The sequence below is a fragment of the Marmota monax genome, unplaced genomic scaffold (genome assembly GCF_021218885.2).
Source record: "Marmota monax isolate L192 unplaced genomic scaffold, Marmota_monax_Labrador192_F-V1.1 WCK01_AAM20220418_F8-fsc00052, whole genome shotgun sequence".
NCBI lineage: Eukaryota > Metazoa > Chordata > Mammalia > Rodentia > Sciuridae > Marmota > Marmota monax.
The window spans coordinates 11042820-11065625 of record NW_026693473.1 but is presented as its reverse complement, the minus strand read 5'-3'; the positions used below and the strand labels follow the sequence as shown (position 1 = coordinate 11065625).

The window sequence follows — 22806 nt, the reverse complement described above, 5'->3', positions numbered from 1 at the left end:
AAAGAATGACCAAGGCAACTATGGGGTTTGTTAAGATAAAGCTTAAAACCGGGAACATAAAAATAGGTGAAAGTCTGAGAAGTTTCACTCGTCTTAAGGGAAAAGAGCTATAGGATTTAAAGAAGCAAATCATACCTGGCTGGCTTCTGGTCCTGGTTTTATTATTGTGTTTGAGTCTGACATGCCAAATTTGTAGGCGTTCACATTACAATCTTCCATTTTCTATTGTAAAATGAAAACATTTATAAGATGCCTTGGAGAAAAATAATACAAAAGAAATATCTCTCATTTTAATAACACTTTAATCTTTTCAAAGTCCTTCTCACATAGTTTTCTCTTCTAGGATAATTATCTTAATATTGTCATTGTCAAATTTCTATTGTGTTGATTTATATTTAAGACCTTTTTGTAGAATGTCAAAAAGCCAGAAATATTGTGAATATATTTTAAGTTGTAATTGATGAAAAAGTGTTGGCTGCAGATCAAGGACTCTTCCTAAATGGTTATGTCTAGTAATTGGAGGAGAGATTAAGTAGAGATATAGTCTTCAATATTGTGGAGCACAATAGCTTTTAGATGGGTTAGAATTATGTCCTGAGATAAAACTGAGACTGTTTCTTTATACTATATCTGTGCTACTAACCTAATTTATTTAACTAGGGAGTTAGCAAGTTAGCTATTAGCCAATTAGAAATCACATTTGAAAATGGTTAGTATTCTTTAAATGCTACAATGGTAGCAATCTATACCACTGAGAAACCAATACTAAAATATGGGAAAGGCAATTAGATAGAAAGAGCAGGGGAGGAAAAATAAAGATAGCATCTCTTCTCTACTATGCCACTTAGTTGTTTGATCTTGGGGATATCACTTCATATCTCAGATTTTAATTTATTCTGAAAAATATTCTTACATTCCTTCTAGAGCTAAAATTCTTAAGAATCTATAAGGATTCCTCCTTAAACTCAGTGGAGGCTTCCTAACTAACAAACTCCAATTTTGATATTTAACTCAAATCTGCTTCTGACTCAGCCTTAAGCCCAATGAATAATCTTGCATATTTATGCTTTGTTGGGGGGATACAACTGTTCTGACAGTTCTTACAGAGATAATACTCAAGATTTATGTTTCCAAAATGACCCCGACTTGTATGTCACTTGTAGGCAAACCGACCCTCCTCTGATGGGGAAGGAGACATTACTGGACCAGGATCCAAGTCATATGTAGTAATCACTCATCATTGTTCCAATGACGCTGGTAAGGATATTGCTGTATGGTAACATACAGGTTCTTCTCATTAAGATCCAGTAAACTGGTTACTGTTTTGTCTTTATGCCAAAAATTTCTCCACAGCAAAAATGGTTTTTAGGTCTGGGGTTGTGGCTTAGTGGTAGAGTGCTCGCCTAGCACGTGCAAGGCCCTGGGTTCAATCCTCAGCACCACATACAATAAATAAAATAAAAGTATTGTGTCCAACTACAACTAAAAATAAATAAATATTTTTTTAAAAAGTTTTTAAAAAATGGTTTTTAACTGACTTCAGAAACTTCTCTCTCTACCAGATTCCCCCTTTAATTCATTTGGCCTGTAGGAAGCTAAAATGCCTCTACCACACATATTTCCTATTAGATTCTTCACAAGGTATGTTTCATGCCCCTACAAACATTTGTCTCCATTTTTTAAGTTGTTGATAAAACTTTATTGTTTTATTTATATGTGGTGCTGAGACTCGAACCCAGGGCCTCACACCTGCTAGGCAAGTGCTGCACCACTGAGCTACAACCCTAGCCCCATCCATTTTTTACAAGTATAAATGCTCTCTAATACTTTATATATCTCTGTAAGTGGCTTTAGAATGCTTTATTTGCAGGGCAGCAGAATGTAATTAATCAGCTAGCTCATTCATGAACACCCTCCACTCATTTGGCACACGATAGTGTTCAAAGCTCCTCAGAGCTCATCATCTCGGTGCTCATTAGGTCTGTGAATGAGATATAATTATCCCAAATGAACATATGAGAGACAGACTTGGAGTTTTGACTCTGATTTGCGAATACATGACAGAGACGGGTGGAAGGCAGAGCTCTTCCTGCTATGTCATGGGAGTCTCCGGGATGGGCTCACAGCTTTCAGTTGTCATTTGCACTCAGCTCAGACATTGGAATCGGTTGGAATGAGGATCCTCCAGGTTGATTTGTATGATACAGTAACTACCAGCCACTGAAGCTAGTTTTAAAAAATAAATTATCTTTTGGTACCAGAGATTGAACCTAGAGGAGCACCAAGCCACATCCCTAGCCCTTTTTATTTCTTATTTTGAGACAGGGTCTCACTAAGTCCTTAGGGCCTCATTAAGTTGTTGAGGTTGGTCTCAAACTTGCTATCCTGTGGCCTCAGCCTCCCTAGTAGCTGGGATCACAGGAGTGTGCCACTGTGCCTGGCTGCTATTTAAATTTAAACTAAAATTATCAATTCAGTTCTTCAGTCACCTTGTCACAGTCAAGTGATATATGGCCACAAAAGACCCACCTTTATAGAACTCTCTCTCCCAGGGTGTTTGGAGAACATTTGCACCATGCTATAGCCAGTCAAGAAGGTTTTGAGGTCAAATAGTTTTATTAAATGTTGCATATCATGTCCTCTCTTGAATATTCACATTGCAACCATGGTATATTAAAGAAATCCTGAAGAAAAATCTTTTTAACTTCGTGTAAACAGCAGTTTCCAAATTTATTTGCTATGGAGCCCTATTTCACATTACACTCCTTGACAGAGTTTTCTGAAGCGGAGGTTGGCAAATTCTGGCAGGATCAGAGCAGAATTCATTTTAACCACAGTTGGAAAGCCTTCAGGACTCCCAGCACAGATCTCTTTACATTCTCCTCATTTGATTAAATAAGCCATGAACTTACCCAGGCCGTGCTTTCAAACATTTTGAGGTCCAGAGGGTCTCCCTGGATGGTCCCATCAAGAAGTATCAGAGAGTGGCAGCTGGCCATGGCTGCACACAGAGGTCCCCATGGCAAAGCCTTGCCTGAGGCAAAGCTGTGGACTTTCTGAAAACTGGTAGAGAGGATAATAAGTTAAGGTCTTCAATAAAATCATTTTGCATACTCTGCCCCTGAAAGTTTGCGAAGGCAGAGATTCAGGCACCTATCCTTATACTCAAAGCCCTTCAATGGCTCCTCCTGCTCTACAGGACTAAATCCAGACTCTCTAAACTGGTAGTCAGGGTCCTGTGGGCCCCAGTTCTGCCTCTCCTCACAGCTGCTACTCCTACTGATGTTCTTTATGTCCTGGATTCTAGGCCCAGACACAATTTCTTGCTATTTCTATACTTGTCCAGGGACTAAGCTGCCTTCAATCCCTTCTTCATTTAGTTTCTTCAGTTTTTAAACAGACTGCTCTGCCTGCAGAGTGATCTTTAGACAACCTTTCTCTGAGTTGGAGATGAATTTCCTTCATCAGAGATTGCCACTGGTCAAGTTAAACTGTAACTTCAGGGGGCTTGGTACAATTCCAGGGTTTTTTGTGACATTACTTGCAGCCATCTGACATAATGGCCTTGCTGTGGCAAAGCATGTGAGCAGGCAACTCTGAGCTATACCTGCAAACGCTGTGGAGCTGGCTCCAAAAACTACATACCCTAAGCCAGAAGGTCCTAGTTTCATGATGTAGCACGGTAGGAAAGGAGCCTACCTGGTGGTTTCAGGCAAGTAAAAGCATGCCTTGGCTCGGCAGTATTTCTTGCTACCCAGCCCTTCCAAATTTGCTGTGTTTTCCTGAAAACCCCAGTCCATACATCCTGCCTCTAAAGACTGTTTTCCTCTTTGACAGTATAGAATGGCTTGGTTTCCCTTCCTCTCCTCCCACCTCAGAGCTGAATGGCAATTGGGTCTAGTTGACTCTACTTCCTCAAAAGCTTCAGAGTACAAGAGTGTGGGAGGGAGATGGAAGGACTGAAATGACACACATTCCATCATGTTCACTGTTCTGGCTGACAGAGGCCCTGTCTGTCTAAAGGAAGGCCAGCTGGGACACTGGGCAGTCAGGAGCAGAGACACATGAGTAGAGTTGAAAAACCAACTATCTTCTAAAGAGTCACACCACCTGTCTGCTATTATCTTGTGCCTGCACTGTACCTGCCCCAATACCATCTTGGAGGGCCCCTATATGACTTCACTGACCATCAGCTGCCTCAGCCACAGTTTGAAGCCAAAATTGGGTAATCAGAGCCAAAGAGCAGAAGTCATTACCACTCAGATTGAGAAGACAAGCCTTAGCCCTACAGGGATGGAGCTAGGAGACTAGGGGTACTCTCTGTGGAGGGCCCTCCTCCCCTCTCCAGTTTTGTTCTGAGGTAGGTGTGTAAGTGATTACTTTCTACTCTCTCTAGAGCTACCTTTTAGCCCATGTTTATATAATTTTGAGGTCCAGAGGGTCTCCCTGGATGGTCCCATCAAGAAGTATCAAAGAGTGGCATCTGGCCATGGCTGCACACAGAGGTCCTCCAAAACTTATCTCAGGTGCCATCTCTTTCTATTTGCTTTCATTGATCCACCAAATTTCAAAACATTTTCTACATCCACCCACCATGTTATTATATAAACCAAGACTGTGTGTCATGCTTCCTCATCTTTATTGCTTCTTCTCTATTCTGATTTCCTGCCTTAATAGTAACAATTTTCTTGGCCTGTGTTGTACTTTGGGGATGAGTATCTTTGTACGTTTTGATCCCACTTGATTGTGAACTCTATGAGGGAGGAGACCTCTGTCATATAAAATAAGGAGCCTTATTTTCGACCTCTTCACTACAACTACTTGCATCAGAAAGACTTTGCAGCTATTAATCAAGCCTGATTTTGATTTCACACTGCTTTTGTGTTTTTTTCATTCCATTCCTCAATCATTCACCTTATTCTATTCCATTTTTTGAGGGTGCAATTTGAAGACCTACTTTCCCGGTCTGGATCAGAACTTAGGACTCACTCAATTAAACAAGTCAGAAAAATTGGGAGCTGATTCCAGCCCATTACTATATATATTTGATGTGATTCTCATCCTTCAATACTGGAAGGATGGATTTGAGTACCACCAAGGCAAGCACACCATCACATTTCATCTTCCTTTAAGGGACCTACCAGTTGTTGGCAGTAGGAACAGTCCCCCAGAGGTCCAGCCCATCTTCTGTAAGAGTGCCTGTCTGAAAAAAAAATTAAAATTGGTATTAGTGTAAGATTTAAAGCATTTAATTATGATGTGATTTAAATGAAACTGAAGCTTCCAAGAAATTATCACAGATTCAATTGTCCAAATCCTTTGTAAGTGTCAAATTTTAAATATGCTGACATGTGAGTCCTTAAGACTATGTTGATAATCAGGTGATTCAAGTTACTATGATGATAAAATACAAGTGCTTTGTTTTGGTTTTGTTTGTTGTTGTGTCTATTGCTGTTATTATTGGAGAAGCTCAGTAAGTGAAAATCCAACAAGAACCAGTGTGAGTTGACTCTTCAGTTGGCATCTGCTGTCTTTCCAAAGCAGAGCTCAAGATTTCTTTTTTCTTTCTTTCCAAGACTGTTTAGTTCACAATTTGCCATCTGGTTCACAGTAATTTTCTAAAAATATGGGTGACAGTGACTGTCCAGATTGATAATGAAATGTTGGTAAAGGGCTTTGAAACTACGGAGAGAAACTAAGTGCTAATAATAGATATTAATTAATGTCCATGAATGGGTTTTATTGTGAGAACAAGAGGAAAAGGCTCAGGAGATATGATTTGCAGTACTATGGGAAAGTGTTTGTCATATAATGTAACCGAGAAAGCAAAATGGAACCGAGTTCTGTCACAGCACTTAATTTTTTTGTTGTTTCCCAGTCATTCATTAATTGCAGACCCTGGTGTCTTGCTGCAGTCAGCTAACAGCATCAGTCCTGCTTAACACCCAGACAGAGTGCAGCCCCCCACAGCTGCTTTGGCACTTCCAAAGCAGAGCAAAGCATTTCCAAGCACTGCAGAATATCCTATTTCAGCACTGAGTTCTGGGCCTCTGACATGAGTTTCTTAATGCCATCTCTGCATAAGACACTGAATTTTGTAGTTTCCTATCAAAATGATATCTGTTATCATTCAAGCACATCACCTTAACATAACGGTTTACTGAGAAGGGCTTATGATGGTTTTCATTCTTAAACTGAGCAGAAGGGCAGAGATAGATTAAAGGTGAAATGAACAGCCTAAGGGGACAGTGTCCTGTTCGTTGAAGTGGCAGAACCAGAAGCAGCCCTTCTGGAGTCTTCCACCACTAGAAATGTTAAGCAAATTCTACGGGACATGGGGAAAGACAAAGCCCTTTCTGAGGTTTCAAATTAAAGAATTAGGAATCTTTATTTCACTCGTTCATTTGGATTCCACAAAAGAGCTAACTTGATCGAGTTATTCCTTGAAATAAAAACAAACTTTTCAAGACCAGTTACTTGCTTCATTTCCCTCCTGCGTTTTACAAAGGCCCAACCTGTGTGTTTGTTTTCCAAATCCCCTTGGGTTGTTCGATTTCAAAGAGTTAGCAAGTTAATTCAAACCGAAATGTTTTCCTGATGACTAGATTATGTTTTTAAACATTAATATTTTGAACATGAAAACAGAGATAGTGCTGAAGCAAGACTGAAATGAGACTGTGCTGCTTCTCTATGTGAAAATGACCCTTTTACAATAAGCTAATAATAAACAGAAAGCTCAATTATATTTGAATTTCTAAAAGGAATAAGATAGGAAAAACAAACAAACAAAAAACAAAGCAAAAGCACTGTTAGCATGAATATAAGCCCAGGCTTGGGATAAATTGGACAAAAAGAAAAGAAACTTGTCTTAGAGAACTTCTAACAAACCAATAAAAATAGAAATATATATGGGGACATATATACACAGAGGCCCAGTGATAGGTATCTTCTAAGTTGAAATAACACTGGTTGAAAATTCAATTCATTGTAAAGCGTGTTTATTTCAACATCACGTTGACAGAGTTTTATAATGTAAAATTTGGAAAAAAAATATCTTGGCAACAATTCTAGTCCAATCCTTCTATCTAAATAAGGCCATGCAGAAACTTGGTATCCCATCCAGGATTATATTTCTCATTTTGCCAATTCCTAGTTGGGAGGTCTTTGCACTACAGCATGCTGTCATGCCATATGGAATTTGGCCAAGTAAGCCTGGGAGCAGTCCCCCAGACACACTAGCAGATGACAGGACGATGAAAAGGAAGGAGTTTTATACAGGAAGTAAAATGAGCAGCTTTGGGAAAAAATTGGCCATTGAAATGAATGAATATATAATGCACATATTTTACCAGTGGTCCTCCTGTATTCTAGACACTAGTGAGGCTGGTGGGTAAGTAATGAGAATCCCTGTTAGAAAACTTCCAAGGAGTTGTTATCTGGCCCCAAATCCCAAATGAAGCTGCTGCTAAATTAACCCTAAGGGTTCTGACTGATGGCAATTGAGGACTTCCTTTGTCAAATAAAACACAAAGAGATAGGAAACTAAAATAATCTAAAGCGATACACGGGTCAGGTCTCCTGGGGCTTTTCCAGTTTATTTTCAACTCTCTGTTTTGACTCTCCTAGAACTAGGAATGATCTCTTTCTTCAGTTGTTCACAGGTGGCCTCCTCCTCTGTCCTATCTCTCTTCTTCCACCTCTTCTCACCAATTCCTTCAGATGGGATAAATAAAGTACCTATAGAAATGTCACTTATCTTCTAAAAAAAAAAATTGATAAGGACTCCCATTCTCCTTCCAGATGAGGCCCCGCCTCTCAGCTTGTGTGTCAGCCCCCAGTGCTGTTCTCTCCAAACAGCCTATTGTCCTCTGTTCTGGAATGTTCCTGCCTCCCACACCGCTGTGCTCTTAACAACTTGCCTCTGACTCTGGACCTACTTCATCATGCCCGACACTTTGCTCAGACCTTCACCAAGCACACATCACACAACATGATCATTGTCTACACTCCCTGACCTAGGTCTATCTCTCTTTAATGGAAGAGCACCGTGGACAGCATTGGTGGGTTAATTAAGCATGGCCAAAGCCTTGATCAATTATCTAAATGCAAATGAACTAAAGACAGGGATGGACAAACCCAGGCTCACTGTACTACACAAGCCAAGTTTCCTGGCAATACTGAGGGCAGGATCTGAACCAGTGGGCAGCTGGTGCTGAAGTTCCTCAAGTCTCCAAAGAAGAGAAGGTCTAGGGACCTGCCCCTGGGCAGCAGTGTTCCCATCTGGCACATACTCCCCCTCTGCCACTTTTCCAGGCCCCTAAGCACAGAGACCACCTGCTCTAGCCTGGAGCCCTGATCTCTAAGGAGAGAAGAGTGGCAGGAATGTCTAGACACAGGCCACTGTCCCTGCCCTCTCTTTCCTTACAAAAAGCAGAGGACAAAGAGGAATTGTTACTTGAGCTATAGACAAGGCACTTCAAGAAACAGAAATGTTTCTCACATTTTTGCCTGAAAAAGTCCAGCAGGGAAGTTATCAGAGTAAAAGATTAAAACACACACACACACACACACACATACACACACACTGCACCAAAAAACATTAAATTTCACAGGGAAAAATTTCATGATATGATGACTAAATTGCAACCTTTAGAGTCACTGGAGTAGCGGCCAGAAGGTGATCTCACTCTAGCTCACCGTGTGGTCTCCTCTGGCCTCAGTGTTCTCCCTGGAAGACCATTCCCCCGACCACTCTGCAGCTCTGCTATCCTCAAAACCATCAACCCTCAACCTGGGAAGTTTGGGTCTTACTTTGTCAAAGCACACGAGGTTTATTTGCCCACACATGTTGATTCTCTGTGGAGAGATACAGAAGATTTTCTTTTTCTTCAGTCTCTTCTGGGCATACACAATGCCTATGGTCAGGGCAGCGGGCAGCACGGGAGGGACAGTCACCGTGAGGAGGATCAGGGCCATGGTGGCGGTGTCTCTTGGGGGGATCTGGGGAAGGGAAAGACATCCACACAGTTAGCCCAGCACGGTAGGTCAGCACCTTCTTAACAACTGCCTCCTACAACATCATGCGGGCCCTGGTGACTTTGGCTCAGAACCTTCCTAGAGTCAGTTCTCTGGGGGCGAGTATTCTTTTTTCTGTCCCTAAAAAATGGAGACATTATCTCTCACTACAGAACAAAGGAGAACTTCAATCCTTATTCCAGGTCTTGGTTTTCTCCTAACATCCCCTGCACCCAGGCGCCCACCTTCTCCACTCATCAGACCTCCATGCCCCCTTGGGCTCCCAGGACACCAGGACTAGTCTGGTTACATTTCATGCAACAGCTTGATTGTTGGCCCAGCACTAGGATCTGATACAAAGGAGGGGCCCAGTCGAGAATGGTGAAGGAGTGGTGGATTAGTAAGGCTCTCCCTTAGGGCTCGCCAAGATCTGAGCATATATTATTAGCTATAGGGAAGCAGAATTAAAATGAGCTTGCTCTCACTGGAGCAGGCACTGTGTTAGGCTCCGTACATTATTTAATTCTCCTCACAACGACTGCTTTCCCCAGCTATATCTACCGTAGTTTTGATCCTGAGAACTCAGCTTGCTTAATCCTGAATCAGAGCAGCCTATCACAGGGGCCAGGTTCAGACCCATAAAAAGACAAGGTCTGGGGTTCAGTTTGCTGCTCTGGAGGTACTGGATGTTGAGTGCTGCCAGGAAACCTCCATTCTCTGTCTGTACCAGGGCTTTGATTTTGCATTTCGGCTCAATGTTCTTGTTCCCAGCTGGAACTGGCACACTGCCTCACGTTCTACACCCAGTGGCCTTAACATTTCATCCACCTAGTTCTTCTCAGGCTCCATTCTACTAGTAAAGTGTAGTAAAGTGGCCTTCCCTGCTATCCCTTGTCCTAGAAATGTTTCCTGGAGGCTTTTTTTTCCAATTGAAATGACTATGCAGAGGTTAAGTTTGAGTATGAACTCGAGTTATGTCTTTGTCCACCAATATGCATTCCCTGGCCCTGACTCCACTCCACAAACATGCAGAATTCACTGATGCCACCACTTTGGACACCATAATGAGGTCATTCAAGCTGAGTTTCGCACCTGTGTTTGGATGCTATATTTACATCTTTTTCCTACCCACCTATACACTTATGATCCCACCCTGCATGTCTATGTAGAGACTGTATGGTACACACCGGACCAGACTCTGAGGACTAGAAAGGACCTCAGGGTCATAAGTGAAAACCTGCCCTCCTGACCACACCTAGGAAGAGAGGCATCCAAATGAAACCTGATACTCTGCAGCTTGAAGGGATCCCAGGAGTTACCAGTGCTATAAAATTAAATTCTTAATTTAAGAGCCCAAGCAAAACACATAAGTGTTGGGGATTACTGGGGATACTTTCAAATACGTCAGGAAAAAGTCTAAGATCCTTTTCAATTAAATCTACTACCTTGCTAGATTTCTCTCTTTTCTGATGGCTGGTTCTAGAAGACCCTTGGACATCCTTTCTTTTTGTTTTGCTCACTCAAATTAGTGTGCCCTTCCTGCTCTCTGACCTGATTGACAAAATCTCTCTCATTTTATCAGACTTGAGAAACATGTATTTCCTTTAAGGCTTTTTGGGCTTGGATGTTACACATGTCACACTGGGAGGGACCCCTTGGCAACTTTTCATAACTGCACTATCCAATATGATTAGATGGCCACTAACCATATACAGCTATTCAACTTAAATTAATTAAAATGAAATAAATTGAAATTTCATTTCCTCATTTATATTAGCTATATTTTAAGTGCTCCATAAGTACAGGTGGCTCTGTGTTCTCATATTAAACAGTGTAAATACAGAGCCGATTTACAGAATGATAGAACCAAGAAGCAAACTAACCTAAATTTCTTGTGTTAGGCCGAGCTGTTAAAAAAGCTAAGCTACTGAAAAACCTTACCCTCCAGTACTTACTTCATGGTACATATATATTCCTAGGGCATAGAAAAATCCTACAACCCCAAGACAGGCCAGGAACACAAGGAACTTGAAGGCATCGCTGTATAGTTTGAAGTTCAGAGGCCGGGGGTAGAGGATGGATCTCACCAAATCCCCTTTTGCTGTATTGTAACCTACATGGAGACAATCACAGGTGGAGTAAGGCCCTTGAATACACTTTCCAAACCCAAAGTGGTAGAGTCATTGGAGCTTGGAATGAGAGCAGCATTGCTCTGACTTCACACTGTATTTGCTTTCCTTGTTAGGAGTCAGCAGAGCAGTCAGTGGCCTTCACTTAGGCCTGCTCCATTTCTATTGTTCTGGGAATCAGTGTTTCCATGGCTCCTGCAGTGCAGCTCCCCATTCCACATGAGGGCTGAGAAAAACCGGACTAAGGAACTGAAGAATGTGTTAACTAGAGAAAATGAGATGCTGCAGAAAGACACTTTAAAGTAGACATGTGTTGAAAACAGATATTCAAAAAATTGAAAATTAAGAAAAAGGGAAAGTGCAAGTAATATCCTAATATATATATGCATATGTATGTGTGTATATATATATGTGTATATGTATGTGTGTATATATATATATATGCGTGTGTATATATATATATATATATATATATATATATATATATATACACATATGCATCTGCCTTTAATCATATCATTCTTTTGCTCCAAATATTACCACTTTCTTAGAATAAAATTAAATTTTCTAGGCATGGATTTGAGGTCACCTTCAATTTGATTTACTCCTATCTTGCTGGACTGATCCCAACTATTTACTGATTTTAGAAGACACCTTGTATATTTTCTTGTATTTTGTAAACACAAATCAGACTATTTTAATAGCGCTGATGTGGTTGACTAAACCGTCCCCATCCTATCAGCTATGTTAAAATGCCACCTCATCATAGAAGTGTTTCTAGAATTCTATTCTCATACTTCATACCAAGAATAATATATCTCACTCTTTGGGGTCGCTGCAACACTTGGTCATATGACACCCATCATCACTGCATGTTTTAGTTAACTATAAGTTAATCTGTCTCCTACAACAGAGTATCATGACCTTCCTTCCAGGAAAGGTGTAGCTCACAAATTATTTCTTTAGCCCTCAGTGCATAGCACATGGCAAATACCCATTAATATCTGAATTAGTGGCTAAAATGATTAACTATTATATAGTCTAGACAGGAACACCAGTATTTTAAGTACAAAATTTGCCTTATCTCCTCTGCTATATGGATACCTGGTCTCCTTAAACATGGCTTTATTACCTTTGGAGAACAGGAGTAGACTTTTCTCTAACTTGCTTTGTAAGAATTTTACAGTGGTTTATGGTGGTTTCCATGGTCTTCAACTATTTGTTTTTGTTTAGACAGAAGGCTGAGGATGCTCTAAAACCCACTAGCTAGTTTTAGTAAAAAAAACAAAGTCATGTTTTAACTAAAAACAAAAACAAACAAACAAAAAAAAAACTAATTCATCCAGAACAATTGAATAAAACATCAAACTAAAGCATATTGGCATCAAAGTGCAAGGCATGCTTTGTGTCCATGAATATGTGAGGTGACAGAAACACAGATCAGGGTTAAGGACTAGGAGTTGGGACCAGGTTGTGAAAGGCATTGGTTGTGAATGGCATGTGGAAGTTTGAAGCTCATGTGGCTAGGCATGCAAAACTTTAGGTGTGATATGCCTGGGCTATTCTAGAATGTGTGTTTGAAGTGTGATTTGAGTTCAAGATCAGAGAAAGATTAGGGCAAAAGTTGAAAGTAAAGAGTCCAGACCATTTTTCTTATAATAAAGTAAACATGGTGTGATGAAAGCCTGCACTAAACAGTGACTATGGGAATGAAGAGGAAGGTACAGGACTCAGAAAAGAGGGACAGCCCTCTGAGGCCATAGTGGAATCACTGGTGCCCTTTTGGAATGAAGGAAAGTAAGGAGTTAAAGATGCCATTAAGAAACTAGCTTGATGGAGAGGCTGTTAACAGAGAGGCATTGCAGGAGGATAAGTTCACTTTTTGATGCTTGATTTTGAAGAGTCTGTAGAGTGTGCAGGTGGAGGTAGCCAGCAGGGAGTCTGATGTACAGCCTCACAAGCAACCCCTTTAAAGGAAAAAAGACTTGACAGTCATTATGGTTGACACATTTTTTTTTTTTTTTTGGCAAGTGCTCATAAAATGGAAGGAAAAGAGAAGAAACCTATGGACATTAGTCAATCCAAGAATATAGTTTGGCCTTGAAGGAAATATGCATTATCTCTGTGTATCTTTCATCACACACAGGGGTTTAACAAAAAATAAGTCAGAATAGTGGCGATTTAGAATAGGGGATCTTGATAGAAAAGAGTGTGACTGTTATTACTAGAATGTGGTAAACTCCAAAATCCTAAACAAACCTTCCCTGTTCTCATTCTGCTCACCTCCAGGTATAGACTACAGTGACAAGAGTGGAATCCACTAACCTGTCTGCAAAACGACTGCTCTTATGGGTCCCTGCCCAGAAGGCTTGACCTGGATAACTTCTGTCCCACAGAAGAGCACGTGTTTCCGATAGTCCTCCAAGCTGTGGCATTTCCAAGGCATGGTGTTCTCTGTTCCGGGCAGTGGTGTCTTTGTGACAGGTATACTTTCTCCTAAGGAAGATAGTATTTTGTTGATTCTACATAAAACCACAACAGTATTTAAAACTGTTACTTGCCAGTTTCAAGAAATGAGACAACCACAACTTATCGGGTCCTAATGCCCCTCCCATGAGTCAGATAACAGTTCTTAGGGATGCTGGTGGTACAAGCAATGGTAGACTTGATTGGATTTCAAATAGTTACTTAAGATCTGCCTGTCTTCCTATACCTGGTCTGTATGGTTTGTCCTCATGATTTTTAAAGAAACCTATGTTGACTGAGTTGTACTTACCATTCTCCAAATGTTCAGCAAGCCCAGAACCACTACAAGGGATAGAGGAGTCGTAAAACACACAGATACTATTTGCCTTTCATTCCTTCATTTATTCATTCATCTATTCTTTTACCTAATCAGTCAACAAATATTTTGTAAGTGCGTATGCTGTGCCAGGAACTGTGTTGAATGCTAGGAACATAGCGATATACAAGACAGACATTCTGCCCTCCTAAAGCTCAGGGAGCCAGGCCAGAAAATAGAGGTCTTCCTACACCATTTCCAGTAAATTCTATCAAACTCTCCTTTTTATTATTATTCCATTTCCCCCCCAAACCCTTAGTTTTATCCACTGCCACTACTAAATAAAGCCCAAACCCTCTTCCTAGCTTGTCAAAGCCCAGCATTATTCAGGCACTGTTGGCCGGTTCTCCTCATCCACGCTCCAGCTGAACGAGGCCCTTTCATTTCCCTTTATTGACTCCCATTCTTTGCTGGTACCAATTATCTCCCTTTCCTTGATGGCTGCAAGACAAGATACTTAAGGTAAAAAAGAAATTTTGCTCGGAGTTCAAAAATGATAAATTTCAGAGACAAAATAAAAATGTTAATAACACTTCCTGGCTCCCAGATTTAAAGGGCACTAAAGTGAATTTAAAATTCCATCAGTCTTTTGCTAAATGTTCAGTTAGCAAGATAATATGTCATATTTCCAATTTGGAAATAGTATTATATTGATTATAGTTATACAAATTTGGGTCTTATCTCTCTTTCTAGGTAATAACCAAGGTTAGGACTTTAACATATATAACTTTATATGCTCCTCATTTTCCCTGGTAGTATATAATAGGTTCAAATATATTTTTTTGTTAAAATGCATGGATGAATTAAATAAAGGCAATTACTGAGGCCTTTATTGTTTTTCTATTATTGTTTTTTTAACTAGTTTTTTTCAAAAAACTAGTTTTTTTCAAAAAACTAGTTTTTTTCCCAAAAACTAGTTTCCTAGCATGGTACATATTTTACATAATAAGGTATAAAAAACTATAATTTTTTTATTAGTAATCTTGAATAGCATCGTCCCCATAACATTTTTTTAAAAAACAATTATGATATACATCTGTTGTGTGAATTTGCCAATTGCATTCTACATGACTTTGTAAAAGAGACAGAACCTTTTGACATGTCTCCAAATCCTTGTACCACATTGTTTTTTGAAATCAGCCTTTATAACAGGCAAATACTTGCCAAGGTTTTTCTGCCTTGGCTTCAAGAATAGTCATCCACAATTGATACTTTGGTTAATACAGTACTAGTGAACAGTTTCACACACACACACACACAGCCAATGAAATTGGAGGCAGGCAGGTATTGATCAATCAAAGATGAAAGCCATCTGGCAATGATGTGCTCCAGATAGAAGCTCAAATCTGATGATATTACACAGAAATGATCTCCAAGTCTCTTTTATATTATTCCTACATTAATAAGAAATCTAATGCTTTAGTCTTTCTTGAGAACACTCCCCCTCTTCCCCTGCCACAAAAAAGAAGGATTCACCTACAAAAGACTGGGAGACTAAAGAGTCTAAAACAAGGTTTCAGAAGGAAGTGCCAGCATTGCTCCCTGTTAACTGTAGAATTGGCTCCCAGCATCTGGAGACCCCTCATGCAGTCAAAAGGAGATACTCTCCCCTGTCCCCAAGAAGCCAGGTGCCTGCATTTGGTGACATATTGGAAACATCCATGTCCTTGTTTATTAACATCTCTGGAACCATTTGACTTTTAGCAATTTGAGAACAGGAAACATTTCCCATTCATCTTGGTAACTTCAGCACACAACACAGAGCCTGGCACAGAGCAGGCATCTCTGAACTTGTATTAAACACAGGATGAATAAGCAAGAGCAAGGGAAAGGCAGCAAGAAAGGAAGAGAGGGAACCATCTAGCTTATGGACTGGTGAGAAGCTAGTCTGGCAGGACGGCAATATGCAAACACTGAGGGAACTCCTGGGTCCCGGCACACTTCCTGTGCAAGTTTTAAATTTGTAAACAAGAGTAATTTAATGAATGGAGGGAGCGGGCAGGAGATTGTGACAGAATGAATGCCACCCTCTCCCACACAGTTATTTCTAAGAGAAGGAGGAAGCACTGCTTATAAGCATAGGCTCTGGGGACAAAATGCCTGGATTTAGGTGTTTTATTTTCTTCATAAAACATACTTGTTGGGAATTTATATCATGTGTGTACTCTCGTGCTTTCTGTTTTTTCCACCCAAGATGTTACCTCCTTAAGGAAAGAAATCTTATCTGCCTGTTCACTGCTCGTTAATAAACATTTGTGAAGTAAGTGAATGAATGTATAACCAAATGAATCCAAATCTCATCAGCACCACTTGTAAGTTCTGTGATTATAGGCAGATTATTTACCTAATCTGGGTTTCAGATTTTTGTATTTACAGTGATTTAGTTCTTCTCATTGTTCAACACAGCCTGCTGGAGTATTTTGTGCCTCTATTTGAATGAAAAGGCCAGATTTATCTCCCTTATCTGTCAATGTCATAGCATGGAGCCTGGGGCAGGGCAGATGTATGGTGATCTGATTTGGAGGAAGTAACTGATGTAAAAAGTTAGTACAGAACCTAATACATATGAGAGCAAAACAAATGAGCTACGATGAGAAGAATTCAAAATGTTAATAGATTCTCCTTCCCATGATATTCCCTTTTGATTCTTGATTCCTCTCCTTCCAAGGGAGCTGGATACTAAAGGGGATCAATTCCCTCAGAAAAGGAGGCAGAAAAAAGGACAAGGAGGTAATCACTGGTTTTTGAGTTTTAAAAGTCAGTCATAAATTTGATCATGAATTTTAGGGACTGCCTGAGAGTGAAAACAAATCTTTTTTGTTCACCATGCCTTCCCTCGACTGCATTTCTATGTAAATTGGAATAGATAAAACATATAGAATCTAGCACGTATAGGTGGAAGTAAATCAAATTAAAAAGAGACTTACATGTCACATGTCCCTAAGAAAAGGGACCTGCACTAACTTTGTGGAAACTAACTGGCATCTGGGTCTGCCTCCCTTTCCAGGTAGGCAAGCCTCCATCAGTCTCCCAGGTTCAGGGTAGACTAGGAAGAAGACCTTCTCTAGACCACACCCACCTGCTCACTATACAACTCTGGGTAGCCAGATAAGGGTCTGGAGGACAGCTAATCTAAGGGGACGACTGGCTCATGCCAGGTAATTCACACCTGACGCTTTCAAGAATGGCAACATTTGAAGCCAACAGTACAATGAAATGTAGGTGTAAGATAGAGTTGAATATCCTGCATAGCTGAGTTTGTGCCAAGAGGAGAGGCCAGATGGCAAGGAGGAAGAGCCCGCCCTGGGGGAGGTGTGGTAGGTGGGAAAACAAGAGTCAAAGGAGATAGGACCTGACAAGGAGAGGGCAGCTGTACCCGCTGTGGATCATCTTCCTCCCTACCACGGTCCTTGTGTTCAGGAACAAAGGTCACCTCCAATTCCAATTCTTCTACTTGTAAACTGGTATGATAATAACTCCCAATCTAATCTGTTTTGTGCCACAAAGAAGTGAGATGTAAAAGTTATTTATAAAATATGTTGCAATAGTGATGCTAAGAGTATTTGCCATATTTATTATTACATCAATAAAGATTTTTGTGTTTTTTTTTCCCCCACCAGAATCTGAATCGCATTTGTGGACAAATACCCTAGGAACACAATTGCAGTTTCAGTAATCTAACCCTAATCTTCTGATTGTTCAAACAGGATCCTTTGCACAAATATGAACATGGTGGGAGGTGGGGTGTAGGCTGTATAAAAAGTATTTAGAGCATGCTGGGACTTAAAAGTTTGTGAAGAAATTAACGAGAAAGAAGTATATATGTCTCTATTTCATGTGTCTGTCACCTTAGTTGCCTTTTACGGTACTTAGGTTACATAGATAGTAATACTGTCCCCTTAATTTTTCCCAGAATGAACATTAGAAAAAGCCACTTATCATTTTAGGTCATTTTAGGTCGATTTTACCCATTTCTTGAAAGGCAGCATTGTTCGTCACTTCTAATTCTCTGGAACTCTCTGAGTTTTCCTGAGAATCAAGGGCAGCACTGTACAGTCCAGTCAGGGAGAGGAGAAAGAACAGACCAAGGGCACAGCCTTTCTGTTGCCAGTGAGAGCAGCCATTCTGCCTCACAAGCAGCTGGGAGACAGCGGCTGCATTGGAGGGAGAAGGACAGTTTTTGTTGAGCTTGAGGTTTTCGTGTTGGGTACTATGGCAACATTCTGGATAAAAGATATGATCAGTATGCAAATCCTCATCACTGTCATTATAAGGCAGTTAGATTTCAACACATTAAAGGGGTATTTTGTAATTATACCAAACATATTTATGTTTACTACATTTTCTTGTCTCAATTTTAAATTAAGCAGACTCATTTTTAATGTGAAATCTGCTTATGTGGAACAATTTAGGGATAATGAACTCCCATTACATTTAGGTTGTATTAAGGTTTTTTCCTCCCTGTCTTTACACCATTTGGAAATAGAAAAACTTGACAATCTGCAAGCACAAAAGAAAAGTAGTTTCTATGTTTGTGTTGTTTTATAGTATCTCTTATGACAACTATTTTTCGAACTAAAGAATATTTCATAAATAGTGCCTTACTAATTATACAAATGTAAGTAAACCTAATGAACTGTAAACGAAAACTAGATCTTTCTGCACAGTGAGATCAACTGGAATTATGAGTCCAAAGGAGAACAGAGCTGTTGTACTGTTTCTACCCTAAGGTTTAACTCAAACTTTCCATTGAAACCTGGAAGTAGTTTTCCATCCGTACAATGCAAGGCTAGGAAAAATATCTCTACACCCTTCCAATTGTGGGCATTGCTGGGTTTTGTGGGTTGTGTTTTGCTTGAATATGGGCATGAGCCACTCTCATATTTATGAACAGATTGTCTTTCAACCTGTTCACCTACTGAAGCCTCCCCACCCATCAGGCAATTAATGACATATGATATTAAGTGTTTCTTCATTTAATACATATGGTATTAAATATTTTGAATTTATAGTGAATTAGTTCTTCTCATTGTTCAACACAGCCTGCTGGAGTGTTTTGTGCCTCTACTTGAATGAAAAGGCCAAATTTATCTCCCTTATCTGTCAATATGGAAATGGAGCCTGGGGCAGGGTAGATGTATGGTGATCTGATTTGCTAAGTGTTGGCTTAGCTGTTGGACAGGGATGACTAGCTTGAGGCAAGCTGTCTACCTGTGAGCATGCCCTCGTTCACCACACAGCTCCCATCGATCAAAACAGCATCACAAGGCAATGATAATTTTCCTGGAAGAATAAGAATATCTCCGGGAACCAAGAGGCGAGATTCCAGCTCCTGCAAACCTATATAAGAACAAAGTTTTCTTAGTTTTACTTATGAATTAAAGCAACTAAGAACCCTTACTGACCTGTTTGCCAAGAGCTATCCTACCTGTTTAAGCCCTTTCCACTCAACTGAAACTTCCAAGAGAACCAGAATTAGGGAATCGGCAAAGGATTAGTTCAGCAACAAGATCCCATTTGGATCCTAGTACTCAGTGCTTGGCCCACAGGGAATATTCAACAGCACTTGTCAATGAAGAAAGATCCTTCGGCTGTTGTTTGCATCCCCCCCCCCCCCCCCCCGTGACAAGCTTTCTCTCCTTGGATTAGGGCCTTAGGAAAATTGTCCAGAGAGCTTCTGCTGCTTTGAGTGTAGCTCTTCACTCCTTGCAGACAGCCTTGGCTACCTGACCCAGACTAACTCAGAGCAAATGCCAGTGTCCAGCCAGCATCAAAAAGACCTATGCAGGTCTAGGTTCCAGATGATAGTTTGAAATACTTGATGGGATGTATTTGGGATGGCTAGTTGAAGAATATAAAAGAACCTTAAAAGGGTTCTCCAGTAATATCCACATGAATGAAATATGGAGGACAGAGGGAATTTGAAGTAATCCAGACATTGAGTAGGAATGGTTCAATCAGGACTAGGGCAAGAGAGGAGCCCAGGTTGCGGTTTAACAGGGCACTCCCTCTCCAGCCCTGTGGAGGCAGGATTAGTGTTTGTACATCCTTGCTTCCTTGGATTTCATGTCTTAGATGCTCTGTTCTCATCCTAGTTCCAGTCCTGAGTTCAATCAGAAAAGACTTTTTCTCTTTGACGAGTAAGTAATCAAGGATGAATGAGTCAGATTCCACCCTGCAACAGTAGCATGCCCAAGAAGCAGAACAGTATCACCTACCTTTGTCTTTCACAAGGATTGTAACTTGGACTTTGTTGTGATCCTCCACAAGGTTGTGCAGCTTCACTGATTGCTATCAATGTAAAGTCAAAGTTTCAGTATCAGTCCACGTCCTGAAAGCCACCTGATCTCCACAGTGCAAATGCCAACCTGCTGTCACAGCCAAACAACTCCATGCTTCAGCTGCACTGCCCCAACCTCTGCCCCACCTGCCCCACTCCTTGCAGAAGTGACCACGCTTAAGAGTTCGAATGAAATAGAAATAATGCTATTTCCCTCCCAGGAAAAATGATGCAGAGCCACTGTCTCAAAAGACTATGCCAGGGAAGCAAGACTTTATCAACATGTTGAGAATGCACAAGTAAAAAGAGAAAGACTGAGACTGGATGGGTTACCTCCCACTCTAAGCCTCCGCTCCCCTGTCTGTAAAACAACAAAGCTCAAGTTGTTCACTAAGCAGATTTCCACTTGTAAAAGCCCGTGAGTATTTAAGTTGTGCTTGATCAAAAGTGAACAGTCACCCCCTCTGCTATAAATGGGGGGTTTTCATGTCAGATGAGTCTGTAGCATGGTGTCATATGGCTCAGTTTTGAATCCTGGTGCTATCACTTACAAGTTATTTACCTGTTTGACTCCCTTTTGCTCATCTGAAAGGAGAAAGAATAGCCATCTCTGTTTTTCTAGGGCTGTTGTCAGTTTTAAACCAATGTTCATAAAGCCCTTTGCATAGTACTCAGTACTATGCTGAGGGTTCAAATGTGTTAGTGAAGAATAAGAAAGTTGCTGAAGGGAAAAGAGTTGTGAGAGTCCACCAGCTGGAAAGGCTTGCCTGAGGTAGAACTCACTGAGATAGGTCTCTGTAAAATGTGGAGGAAATGGAAGGAGCCTGGGGTAATGGAAGCAGCATCTCTAAACATCTCCTAGCATAATGGCGAGCATGGGAAGACAGAGGTGAGAGGGGATTTCATCCACACAACTTCCCCAGAGTGACCATTGGGGCACCATCAGCCAGAGAGATGGCTGAGCAGGGCTGAGCAGCTGTAGAAGGCACTGCCCCATTGGTATGAATATCAATGACTTGGATGCCATTAAATAGAAGAGGGTTTGAATACTGTGGACAGTACTCAAATGCAGCTTAACCTAGTTCAAACATGAAACATTTATTTTTAGCTATTAAATGATCTTTTTCTGTTCCATTGGTACTTTTTTTAAATGTTACAGAAATGTCACCAGGCTAAGACAAACATTACACAAAATTACGCAACTTTCCCCTTCAGAGAACATAATGCATTTAGTGTTAATATTTATATGGAAAATTTGATTATTTATTTCAGTTTTGCATAAAAAGCTAAACTTCACTAATTTGGACCAATTGAGTAGAAGAAGTGATAATACTGTTGGATACATATTCCATTGTCCTAAGGTGACTTCCTGGGGCTTGACTGTTGGGGCATGCCTTTGAATGACAGGTAGGAGTGAGAAAGTCAGCTCTGATTCTGTGGCAAGAACACTGGAGTTGCTCAGGATTCCTGAGCTGTAGGTCTGGCTCACCCACTAACCAGCCATGTATGGTGCATAAGAAATTTCACCTTATAAGTTAATTGTTTCCTTTGTAAACAAATAACATTGAATTTGACCAATTTAAAGTTACTTTCAAGATCAAACATAGTATGCGGCAGATTTGTTTTACATGTTAGGGATTTATCTGAAACACTCAAGACTTCATAGAAGAAATACATGAGGTATATAAATAATTCAAGTTATTATTTTTAAAACAGTTGAAACATTATGCAGCTACTATGTATCAAGCACTGCTGTAAGTACTTGGAATATATATATTTTTTAATCTTTGAAATAATTTTATGACGAAAATGTTGTCTCCAACATACATATAAATAACAAAAACAAAAAGCAAAACACTGAGGTTAAAAAATGTTGAAGTCACTTCCCCATAATTGTTTACTTGCTAAACTTGAAGGTCAAACCCAGGTTTATCTGACTCTAAAGCATTATCTCCTGGTGAGTATATTCTTCTAGTGCTTCAAAAGAAAGGGCTTTTTCTTCTATTAGAAGATAAATATCCTCACTTCCAAATTTCTTTCTTTTTTTTTTTTTGCCCAGAAAACTCTTTCAGTCAATGCCACGATGACTTCAGCCTAGCTGAAGAGGATGGTAATCGACACATTTGCAAGTGGTGAAGTATGAGTTAATAATGCTTGACTGTAATTTTCAAACCTCATTATGCTGTAAAGCTGGATTTGTTTATCAGACTTAGCATTCTGCATAACCTGCCATGCTTGCCTGCCTTTGCTCAGGCTATTCCCTAGAATGTTCAGCCTAGTTTTCTACTAGTGAACTCTTTCTAATCCTTCAGATAAATTCCTATTTAAATGTCACCTCCACCCCATAAGTCTCCATCCCCAGGAAGAACGCATTGTTCTATTCCCTGTGTCTCCACCTGTGTTGGGGTATTAACCACAACTACCTGTTGTCTTGTCAGGTCTCCCCAGTAAGGCAGGCAGTTTGCAGAAGAAAGGGGCCATGTATTCATCTCAGCATCCCCCAGAGTCTATCACATAGTAGGCTCTCAGCAAATATGTAT

The 22806-nt window shown here is 40.3% G+C and overlaps 1 protein-coding gene across 1 annotated transcript in view; it reads right to left on the bottom strand.

Moving 5' to 3' along the window:
- The window catches only part of Atp13a5 (ATPase 13A5), a 113979-nt gene that overhangs the window by 51295 nt on the left and 39878 nt on the right, over window positions 1-22806 (bottom strand). The window contains exons 8-15 of the mRNA XM_058583577.1: window positions 20205-20277; window positions 19198-19326; window positions 13470-13640; window positions 10971-11128; window positions 8812-9000; window positions 5142-5203; window positions 2913-3063; window positions 136-222 (exon numbers count right to left, since the gene is read on the bottom strand). Of these exons, the coding sequence (XP_058439560.1) occupies window positions 136-222; window positions 2913-3063; window positions 5142-5203; window positions 8812-9000; window positions 10971-11128; window positions 13470-13640; window positions 19198-19326; window positions 20205-20277 (1020 nt within the window). The remainder of the gene's footprint in view (window positions 1-135; window positions 223-2912; window positions 3064-5141; window positions 5204-8811; window positions 9001-10970; window positions 11129-13469; window positions 13641-19197; window positions 19327-20204; window positions 20278-22806) is intronic.